This window comes from Taudactylus pleione, unplaced genomic scaffold (genome assembly GCF_031769625.1).
Source record: "Taudactylus pleione unplaced genomic scaffold, aTauple2 ptg000036l, whole genome shotgun sequence".
NCBI classification, from domain to species: domain Eukaryota; kingdom Metazoa; phylum Chordata; class Amphibia; order Anura; family Myobatrachidae; genus Taudactylus; species Taudactylus pleione.
The window spans coordinates 5108235-5120523 of record NW_028284438.1 but is presented as its reverse complement, the minus strand read 5'-3'; the positions used below and the strand labels follow the sequence as shown (position 1 = coordinate 5120523).

Sequence of the window (12289 nt, the reverse complement as noted above, 5' to 3'; positions counted from 1 at the left end):
GTATGATAGGGAAGGGAGTATGAAAGGGGAGGCTCAGCCTGCCCTGCCTACCCTGACCACACGTCCCTGCTGTAGTCTCTCCCACTGGTCCCTTACTTCTGCAGTCTCTCCCACTGGCCCCTTCTGCCCTGCAGTCTTTCCCACTGTATCTTTAGTCCCTGCAGTCTCTCCCATGGTCCCCTTTTCTCTACAATCCCTCCAACTGTCCCCTTATCCCCTGCAGGCTCTTTCACAGTTCCCTTATCCCCTGCAGTTTCTCCCACAGGCCCCTTAAACTCTGCAGTTTTTCCCACTGCCCTTATCCCCTGCAGTCTCTCCCACTGTTACTTTAGTCCCTGCAGTCTCTCCCGCTGTCCCCTTCTCCCCTGCAGTCTCTCCCACTGTCCCCTTCTCCCTTCCAGGCTGTCTGACTGGCCCTTTATTTCCTGCAGTCTCTCCCATGGTCCCTGTAGTCCCTGCAGTCTCTATCACGGTCCCAAATTGGCAATGTGTAAATAAATATTTTCATGCAAATTTACTAAAAATCCTCTTGCCAAGAGACAGGCTTCAATAAGAGCCTGCCCTGGGGAAGAGCTGGAAGCAGTGTGATAGCATAATGCTATCACACTGCTTTCTGGTTCGGATCCTCGGCACACACTGGGCCTTATTCAGAGCTTTGAGAGTGCTCGCTCTGAATCAGGGCATCCCTTTTTTTTAAAGACAGCCTCCTAGCCGCTCGCATAGCTGTGGGTGACCACCCACAGCTTATGCGAGCGGCCAGGTGATGATCTGGCCAGGTGATGATCGCGATGGTCAAGACCATCGCGACCATCAGGCTTGCGACGAGACTCTTGTGGTAGGGTCTCATGGCCGCAAGCCCCAGTGGACTTCCTGCTTTAATAGAGCAGGAAATCCACCTACTGACATCACGAGTGATGTCAGTAGGGCCGCCCACAAACGGCAGGCGTTCCTGCAGGAACACCTCCATTTGCCCAGCCACCCCCCCTGCCCGCCTCCAAAATGGGGCAAGCTGTCAATCTCCATCGACAGCTGCCCCGCTTTGGTGTGAGACCCGTAGCGACGGAGCGCCCATCGCTGGCTAGGTCTCACGCATGCACACGCTGGAGCATGCGCAGTGGGGGACCACCAGCAGTGCGCTCGCGAGCGGGTCTGAATCAGGACCACTGTGCATGCATTGCTCTCAGGCGCCAACAGAGGGATCTGGAGCACCACTGTCCAGAAGAATTTGCAAAATAGTAGCCCATAGGCTGCTATAGGGTAATGTCATCTGGAGATGGCGTTACCCTATCGGGGCCAAGCTCCACAATGTGCTGGTAGAAAAGTAGAGTCCACTTGCTTGTGTTTGCCCCCAGGCTAAAAGTTACCAGCCAGCTTCTGGCTGCCGCCGTGATTAAAAGAGAGGGGGTCCTGTGTTAACTTGCCTTCCATTACCCCCCCCCCCCTAATCTGGCTCTGGCTATATCCAATCCTCCACATCAGCACACTCAAGCACAGGACACCTTTCTCAATCCATAACAAAGTGGTACTGAATTGGCTGTAAAATCTCCTCTTAACTGTGCCACATCTTAAGAGCCAGTCCACCAGAGATCACAGCATCTTTCTTGCTGTGCAGACACTTTTTTCACAAGCCTTTACCCTTCAGTTGGCTACCTTGGACATGCTGACTGAATTGACTGGCAGCACCAATATATATATATGTATATCTCTGATCACAGAGGTGGAATTACTGGACACAATGGAGGCGTCTGTCTGAGGGAGCCAGCCCTGAAGGGGCACGTCCTCCATTGCTCCAGTGTGCACAATATATGCATCCCAGTTAGGGCTCTAACAATGGCCCAGGAACGCACCATCGTGGCTGCCACCACATGGCACCTTTTCCCTGCAGCTGACTCCTACTATCCATCCCAGACCCAGACCTGTCTTGGCAGAGGGGGGTGCAGTGAGTGATGCAGAAGATTGAAGAGGTAGTGTGTGGGCAGAGAGGAGCTGAGGGGTCCAATGGCATCAGGGGTTGGGAAGGAAGTTGGTCGCCGGGCACCTAACTCACCTGTTCCCATGCCACTCACTGACCAGTGGAGACTGTGGGAGACCCTGGCCATGGATGACCCAGCAAATGCACCACAGGGACACCAGACAGGCCGTGGTTGCTGCTGGACTATAGGAACAGGTAAGTGGGAGCGCAAATAAAGAAAGGAGAATCCAGAAGAGGATAACTGGTAGATGGGGTCACAGAGAGCAGTACATGGGGGCACGGACAGACGTACAAGGGGGCATAGTTAGAGGCACAAGGGGGCACAGAGAGGCAGAAGGGACCCAGACAGAGGCACAAAGAGACAGAAGGGGTACAGATAAAGGCATAGAGAGACAGAAGAGGGCACAGATAGAGGTACAGAGAGGTAAAAGGGGGTACAGATAGAGGCACAGGCAGGAGGGGGCACAGAGAGGCACAATGGGGCACATATAGAAGCACAGACAGACAGAAGGGCGTAGAAATAGAAGAGAAGGTATAAATAGTTGGTTTAGGTAAACAATAATTTACTTGTAGACAGGTCACTTAACTGATTTTTTCTTTAAAATAAAAAATGGTGTAGAGGCAAATTGGCCTGTATTCAGCGGGTGAGGTAGGATGTCAGCCAGATATGCCAACAGGCCGGCACCAGTAGGGTTAATGGCAGTAAAAGGACATAGGCCGGGCTATACAAATAGTGCAGTAGTGGCAGTCCTTCATCCTGCACCATCTCCATCTCTGAGCCTTGGAACGGTATTCTCCCTGTGCATGCTGTAGGTTCCAACTGAACCGCACCAATTCCTCTACACAGTGGGACTCATAGGGGCATATCCAATTAGCCGCGGGGTTTCACCCGCGGCTAATTTTCGAGCTAAAGTCCCGCAACGCGGGTATTAGCTAATCAATAAAATAGCTTTTTCCCTGCGTCAAAAAAACAGGACTCCCACGCGAGAACACACTGATTCCGCGAGAACTGCGGAATCAGTGTGTTATTCATGCTCGCGTGAGGCGTCACACAGATTTTACCTCGCACCTACATGAGGTGCGAGGTAAAGCCTTACAGCAGGGACTCGCGCGCGGGGTCTCGGGGACACCCGCGCATGGACTCCCCGCTAATTGAATCCTGACCTGCGCGATAATTAGCCGCGGGGAAAACCGCGGCTAATTGGATATGCCCCATAGTATAGGTGTGTGTATAGATTTGTAATGGAGGATGTGCTTTTTAGGCTTTGACTTCAACTCCATTTTATCGAAAATATTTTTTTGCAGGGGTGGATCAAAAGTGGAGGGCGCTCCGAATCTATATCTTACCTAGGACCCCATGAGATGATAATCTGGCTCTGCAGTTGTCTATCAGAGGCGCCAGCCAGCAAGCAGAGAAGAGATGGAGAGGGAACAAGAAGGTGATCTAAGGTAAGTGAAAAGTGAAGAGGGGAGCGCTTTGGGTGCAGCCAGCAGTCCTTTATGTGTTTCATTGTTGGACCGAGGCTTCTTCAGAAGGGTTGTGATATTTTTGATTACATCCAACTATGCATAGCCTGCACTTGCATATGTGAAAATAACCTGTAACAACCCAGCTCTGCCGCTTCAGTCGAATGTGTTGATGCAATCGGAATACATACTGTTAGGCCTGGAAAATACTTATACCAGTTTTTATTAAATATTAATTTGATAAATTAAAATTAATATGGTTGTTGTTACCCATAATTATAATATTATTGTGAAATGTTTCACATGAAGTTGAGGTCTTATGGGGAGATTTATCAAACCTTGGAGAGAGATAAAGTGTAGAGCGATAAAGGGGTGTATTTACTAAGCCTTGGATGGAGATAAAGTGAACGGAGATAAAGTACCAGCCAATCAACTCCTAACTGTCACTTTACAGGCTGTATTTGAAAAATGACAGCTAGGAGCTGGTTGGCTGGTACTTTATCTCCGTTCACTTTATCTCTACCCAAGGCTTAGTAAATAGACCCCAAAGTATGAACCAATCAGCTCCTAACTGTCATTTTTTAAACACAGCCGTAAAGTGAGTTAGGAGCTGATTGACTTGTACTTTATTTCTCTCCACCTTATCTTTCTCAAAGTTTTGATAAATCTCCCCCTTAATGTTACATTTTATGGTGGTTTAATATTCATTTCATTGTTTTACATCCTTCTGTAGCTTTATCTATGACAACAACCAGGTAATACAACTTCCACCAAACTGTTTCATTACAGTTCCAGGTTTATACGATAATTCAGCTTAGCAACCAAAACTGGTTCAATGTTGGCCACATATTTAGATGGCCAACAAATTGAGCCAGTTGTTGGCTTAAATGAATGAATTGAAGGAGTCTTTTCTGGTGACCGATGACCACATGGCCATGTTTTCTGCAGCATACTTCAAGTGTTTTGAAGACAAAGAAAATGAATGAAAATTGTTGCAGTTTTATGTTTAAAGTTTGAGATGGGCAAATTTTCAAAACTGTTCCACAAAATATCTGTTTGGCGTGTTTCAGCGGTTGAATTTGGCCATGAGCACTCCTGGTCCTATCCTAGCCGTGCCACACATGGTTGGGACGGTATGTAGTTATGAGACCGGCATGGCCGCTGGTCTCAATACCGACAGTGTAATCCCGACAAGGGATTTAACAAAAGCGTCGAAATACGCCTATGTTAAACCCGGGACGGTATGTAGTTATGAGACCGGGACAGCAAGCTTTTGAAAAACCCCTTTAGAAGTTCTGCATTTGCCCTTGTAGTTGGCATGTCACTAATGCATTATAGTCTGATGTTTCCATTTATAGTAAAGACTTTATAAGCAAGTAAAAACTCACTGTTAAAGATTGAAAGTATGACAGAAATAAATACTTGTGTATAATAAAATGTTTTATGCAATCATAAACCTTTATGTTGGGTTTTTTCGGCTTGAACGGAGTCATACTGTGCAGCGCACCGAGCTATAAATCAATATCAGGGCAAAGTTTAAATGTAATAGGAAGAGCCATTTTGGAGGAGGAGAATGTTTTAATTAACACCTTGACCTCTGAATAGACTTTAGCCAGCCACATCACATGGAGATCTGCTTATAGATAATGGGAGGAAATAAATTGGAGAGAGACACACAGACTTGCATCTCAGGTTGGATATTCATTCTGTGCCTCCTACATTTGCCCTTCAGCTGCCACCATGACATTCAATGGAACATGGAAAGTTGATAGGAGTGAGAACTATGAGAAATTCATGGAAGTTATGGGTAAGTTTTTTTTGTTTAGTTTTTTTTCATAAATTCTCTTGATTTATGGATTTGGAGTCTGCATTTATTGTTTGGCAAATATTCTATTATTAATAACATATTAATAACAAAATCGTATGCATCAAACATAGGTGTAGATGTTCTAAGCCTTAAGGCTCTATTCATCAAGTCTTAATTTCTAAAAAAAGCAGGTGAAAATTAAAATTTTCTCCTGAAATTAAGCTTTCGGGCCATTCATCAAAGGAGTAAAGCAGGAGATATCACAGATATCTCCTGCTTACCGGAATGGCCTGCTGTCCCCATACACTAGTATGGGGACAGAATTCTTCAAGCTTTGAAAGTACAACATTTTACAAATTTGATTGCGGGAGCATTTGCCATCTTCAGATGGCGAGTGCTCCAGCTACCCGCTCCTTCCCTATGGGAAGGAGTCCCGTGTCCAGAAACCTCCACCCCTCTTCAGCTCCTTGCGCTGGATGTCAAGGCTCTTGTGCACTTGTCTCACTGCTCAGAAAGGAACAGTGAAGCCGCTTCAGGGAGACAGATGATTTTCGGATCAGCTGTCTCCGCGCCGGTGTAATGATGCAAAGCTCCGGTGCTCGTGTCGAGAAGTAAACGTTAATTATCGGGGTCTGTTCGGACCCTGATAATTAACATGTTGAATAGACCCCTTAAAGAGAGATAAATTGGATGGAGATAAAGTACCAACCAATCAGCTTCTAACTGCCATTTTTCAAACACAGCCTGTAAAATGAGTTAGGAACTGATTGGTTGGTACTTTATCTCCATCCATTTTATCTCCCTCCAAGGCTTAGTACATCTACCCCATATTAGCAATTAAAATGAAAGTGACCTGCATACAAGTACTGTAGGTGAAACTGCAGCAATCCATAAGAACATCCAGTAAAAATTGCTCGGCGTTAATTCTGTTGAGGAATACAAATGACTGCGCTGTACTTTCCTCACAGACTGCTCCTTTATGGTCTCTTCCAGGAGTAAATATAATGAAAAGGAAACTGGCTGCACATGACAACCTGAAGATCACAATCCAGCAAGATGGAGACAAGTTCAATGTGAAGGAATCCAGCACATTTAGAAGCATTGAAATAAACTTTACCCTTGGTGTCACATTTGAGTATACTCTTGCTGATGGAACAGAACTTTCTGTAAGCTTTCAAATCTGATAACTGAGCTGGAAGGTTACACCTTTTATTGTATTGTATTTTACAATATTACACCATATGTTTATACATAAACAAGGCAATTAGGAAAATATGGTCTGAATGTATTACAGATACTGTAATGTTGATTATTTGTAGCATAAAAGGATAACGTTTTTCCCTAAAGAACTCACATTCTATATATTAAAGACAGATTTGTAGCAAGGGGTGTGTGACCTGTGCCATTGCACAGGGTGCAAAGGCTAAGGGGTATACTGTATTTACTAAAGTGAGAGATTTTAGAAGTGGAGATGTTGCCCATAGCAACCAATCAGATTCTAGCTATTATCTTCTAGAAGGTGCTAGTTAAATGTTAAGTAAAATCTGCTATGGGCAACATCTCTATTTCTAAAAACTCTCACTTTAGTAAATGGCATGGTCTTTATCCTGACATTATACTTTGCAGCCTGCACCAATCTTCTTACTACCCCTGGCGCTGCTCTGTGACGCCCTGATGTCACAAACGGTTAGTGCGAGGGACGTGGGGAGGTGCCGGCACAGGGGGCCCCTGCTCCCTGCTGCAGCTCTGATGAAGGGGAGCATTCTGAGATTTTCAGATCACATATTACTCAAAATCTAAGTAATACGTTAAAGCAATACATTTAATAGAAGAAAGCTAAATCTGTACAGTATGAATAAATCAGCAGAGTGTCACAAGCTAAACATGACAAATCTAACAATAAATCAGGAAATAACTAGATGCCACAGGTGAAAGCTCAGAGGGCCACATGTGGCTGTAGGGCCACGTATTGCCCATCACAGCTTTATTAACTAGAGTAGGGCATAGATTTTGAGAACACATGAACCAGGTTTATTTTGCAATAAATTACTAATATAGCATAATTGGTTATTCGTATTCTTATATTTCTATTCCTGTGTGACAAGACTGTTCTATTTACTTATATTTTATGTGTAGAAGCCTTTTAGGAGTAAATAAGTGATATCGGTGGGTGATGACGCCTTGTAGAGAGATAAAGTGGAGAAGTGCCCAAAGCAACCATTCAGCTTCTGTCTTTTTCTAGCGCACTGTTTAGTTGCTATGGGCAACTTCCCCAATTTATTACGCTCTAAGGTTTGATACATCTCCCCATAATGCACTCACCCTTCAGGTGTGGTGTATTCTAACATATACAACATGCTACAAAATAACACATAGTAAAAGATAGGCGCCAGTAAATAATACAAAAAGAAAAAATGTGAATGTATTTAAATTTGACCAGCATGGTATTTGCCAACAGCTGGGTTACTTGTATTATTAATGATCAATTTCTTCAACTTTAATCATCCAATTCATTTTATTCAGATCTGTATAGAAACTTTATACTGCTCTAAGTTGCCTTAGTTAATAAGATATACATTAGTGATTAGTAATATATGCATCCAGATGATGCTATCCTACAGAAACACCTTATAATAATCTGTTTATATTGGACAGCCAGAAGCTGGATTATTAATTGCATATACGTTTTTTTTTTTTTTTTATGTTTTCTTGCCCATCCCTAGGGAGCTTGGTTATTAGAGGGAGAAAGACTCGTAGGAACCTTTACCAGAAAAGACAACGGAAAAACGCTCAAGACAAACAGAGTAATAATCGGTGATGAACTTGTCCAGGTGAGTCTTAAAAGATATATATAGAATATGATGTCAGGAAAGAGACTACAGGGCCATCTTGCCTGCCAGTTCTTGTGTGCCTTCTGTTTTCTGGGGTTTTAGTTTGCTATGTGTGTGTGGGGGGAGGCGATTTGTGTTTTTTAAAGATAGGCACCACTCTATATAATAGCAATACAGTACATGTGCAATACACAAGAATTTTTTAAGAACAACATAAGATAATTGTACATATATAATTCTCGTATATTACAATTTATGAAAAATTGACAATAAAACTGTAGACCAGATATGCTTTCTTTCACATGGATATAGGTATAGATTTTTTTAATTTTGTTATCAGAATCCTACTGTAATGCATGGGGATAATGATCCCTAGGACACTACTTAGTGCTTACTTTATGTGCCTAATTATTCTGTCCTCCCCCACCCAGCCATTACAGAAACCCTGAATTACTCACAGTGAGTACTACTTTGGGTACTAGAACCCCAGGTTAATTTAACCACTTTATTATGAGATAGTGGGGCCTATTCATCATAACTTAAAATTCTCTGAAGGTAATTAGGTTTAGAACTCGCATGAAGTTCTACCTAATTACCAGAGGAATTCATCAATCCTCCTCTCCATAACTATCTATTCCGAAAAGCTGTCATTTTTGCGATGATAGCTTTTCAGGACTACCTTATCGCAGCTGGAATGTGTTCTGCACATGCGCTGTTACATTAAAAAAACCAGCGCATGCGCAGCACTACCTACAGCTGCGGTAATTTTGTGTGTGTGTCCCCAAACCCCCCCCCCACCGAAAACCTCCCCCCTGTCCCGCACTTACCTGCCCGCTGCAGCTGCCTCCTGCTCCGGTGGCTTTTCAGACATGTGTTCTCCCGGCAGAACACTGTACAGTTTAGAAAAAAAAACAACACTTTTTTTTCCCTAAACTTTATTGTGTTCTGCTGGGAGAACACAGTGTCCGAGCAGCCGCCGGAGCCAGAGGACGGAGCAGAGCGCCGGAGGAAGACGCCGGGGGACCTCACCAGCTGGAAGAAAGTAAGTCTCACCTGCTTTTCGCCACCTCACAGTGGCGGATAGTAACTCCATCAAATTCTGAAAATACATAATTTTCGGAATTTGATGAATACCATAATTTCCATATCCCCATACTAATGTATGGGGAGTGTGGAAATTAACGCAGGGGGACTTATTAACCAGGAGATATAAGTGATAACTCCTGTGTTAAGATACTTCATGAATACTAAAATAACGGTATTTAAGGAAAATGGACCTCATTCAGAGGCGGTCGTTAGTTGCAAGCGGTCGTACTGAATCAGGGCGGCCGCTTGCATCCTGAACGACCGCCTCCTTGTCGATCATTAAGCTGTGGGTTACCACCCACAGCTTAACGACCAACAAGGTTGATGGTCGCGATGGTGATCACCATCGCAACCATCGGGGCTTACGACCAGATCCTAAGGTTGGGTCTGGGCACTCGTAAGCCCCAGGGAGCTTTCTGCTCTGATGGAAGCTCCCCACTGACATCACTGATGAGGTCAGTGCGGTCGCCCACAAAACAGTACGTGTTCGTTAAGGAACGCCTCGGTTTTGTAAACCACCCCCCCGGCCCGCCTACCATACCGGGCAAGCTGTCGATTAACATCAACAGCCGCCCCTTTGGTAACGAGCTCCGGAGCGACAGAGTTTCTCTGTCGCTCCGGGGCTTGCACACGCGCAGTGCAACCGATCGAGTCGGTTACGAGCGCATCGGCGCTTGCGATCGACTCTGAATAAGGTCCAATGTTCTTAAAAACTTTATTTTAGTGTTGATGAATAGGCCCCAGTATATTAAAGGGCTTGTTAAAATCTAAATAAACTATATGCCAATAATTGTATTAATGTAATATTTCAACATATGTACGTTGTCATTTATTTGATTTCAAATAGTCAATTAGGATTTTTATGGAGTTTCGATTAATTTCCCTACAAAATAAATTAGACTTATGGGTCTAAAGTTATCTTTTTCTTCCCTACTACTTTTTTGTTTATAGGAACTACATTTCCCATTCTCCAATCACCTGGAACAATACCTGCTGCTGTTACTATTATTTTCACATATATCTGTACAGTGTAATAGTACTACATAGCACCATCTTTTACTCAGGCGCAGATTCAATTGTTGTTTTCCTGGAACAATACCGGTCACTAGAAACTGGTGACCGGTTTAATACGCTGCTTTAATACACTTGGTTGTATACCAATAGTATCCATAGGCAGATCTAAATTTAATGTTTAAAGTTCAAGCGAATCTTCATTATACTTTCTTTGCAAAACCTTTGTGCCTTAAGGCCTTATTCATTATACTTTAAGTAATTAAAGGTATTTAATTATTAACTATACTGTAAACAATGGATCATAAAGCTTATTTGTAGGCATTGTGGACCTGTCAAAAAAAAGATAAAAGTTTCCTGACCATATGCCCATTGGTGTATCTATAATGGGTGCAAGGTGTGCTGTGCACATGGGCCCCTGGGTCCATAGGGGCCCACACCACACACCCTGCACCCATTATTAATACTTACCTCTCCTGAGTCCCATGTCAGCACTGTGGCCATTTTCCCAAAGAAAGATTTGCGCATGCACAGTGGGGGTGTCTTCGGAACTATGCCGCAAGCGCCATGTTACCAGAGACATGCACATGTGCAGTAGACTCTGGAACAATGCACCACAGAGAAAAGGGGCCCACACGGACTAGTCTGCACAAGGACCCCCTCATCTCTTAAATCACCCCCGCATATGCCATACATATACTTGGACACAAAAATTCATATATACTTTATGTGAACAAAATGGTGTCAAGGCCACATACTGTTTGGTCTGCAATTGCCCTAATGTTGGAAAAGCTATAAAGAATCTTGAAAAAACTCTACTGAGGCTGACCCAATGTCCTAAATAATAATAATGCTTAGGCATCCGAACTGATGGGGACCTGTGCGAAACCTTTGGTTCTATTTCTTGAGATTTTAATTAGAAAAACATTTGGGTAAATATATTTTTTTGACGTGTTAGAATAAATAAAAAGATTAATGGTATTTTCTGAAAACAGAAAGTCTTATGTAAAATACAATGTATATATTGAGTGGGTACTACATAAAAAAATCATTGATATTGATGTTAGATGTGACGAGCGCAAATGACCTCAGCACAAGGGTGCGAAAACCCTCAGCAGCAAAGGGTTGGTATGTAGTATAGATTGCATCAGTAAATAAGTCTAGAAATAATATTTATTTTTGGTTTTCTGTAAACAAGCTAAAAATTATATACAAAGTTGATTCCTAAATTGAACTCTGCTGTTATGTAATTTAGTATAGCATATCATATTATCATTTTTGCATTTAGCTTATATGTATTTAAGAAAAAAGATCTACCCAATTAATGTGTCACTTTGAAAGCATTCTTCGAAAGATATATGACAGCCAACTGAAAATTGATAGACATTTAATGTCTGTAGAGAGTTGAGTATTCCTGATACATTAAAAACACATTTATTAGCTATATCAGTATTACTAACTCCATGATAAGTATGTTAACCTCTTTCTAACCACGCTATGCTTTGTTCTTTATACTCATTAATTAATGTCCATTCTTCTCTTTTAGACATATCTTTATGAGGACACCGAAGCCAAGAGGATATTTAAGAGGGCCTAAGTTTTGTTCCTAAACAAGAAGAACTGCTGCTTAGTTACTGACACATCGGCTTTACTAATAATTAGCTAACAAACGTTTATACCTATAACTACAAAAGAGCATGTTAGCTTTTTTCATTGTATATATTATAGATAACAGAGTTTATCTATTAAAAAAGTCCATAGAAGTGGTATTTTTATTTTCAGCAATAAAGATGACTTGTTCAATACCATTCATCTTATCAATGTAAACAGTCTAAAGTACTATTCCAAGCAAATTATAACTCAATCCACTATAAAACACATCTTATAAGTCAAATACGCATGTTTATACAGTTCCTAGTATGTCAGGATGTGAGATATTTACTCTCTTAATGGCAATGGACGATTCCCCTCCTTCATATTTCAATATATTAACTGACATAATGTCAAGTATAATGTGATCAAAGCCTAACCTAAAACACCGGTTGTAAAGAGCAAGTAAATGTTTATCATCATTTTATCTATAGGCTATTAGGAAACTTTGTATTGTATTGATCC

At 42.5% G+C, this 12289-nt stretch overlaps 1 protein-coding gene across 1 annotated transcript; it reads left to right on the top strand.

Moving 5' to 3' along the window:
- The first annotated feature begins 5179 nt into the window (after window positions 1-5179).
- FABP2 (fatty acid binding protein 2) lies at window positions 5180-11771 on the top strand. The gene is made up of 4 exons (XM_088452219.1): window positions 5180-5246; window positions 6240-6412; window positions 7970-8077; window positions 11721-11771. Exons 1-4 carry the CDS (start codon window positions 5180-5182, stop codon window positions 11769-11771), a joined length of 399 nt encoding a protein of 132 aa, XP_088308345.1.
- Window positions 11772-12289: the final 518 nt, after the last annotated feature.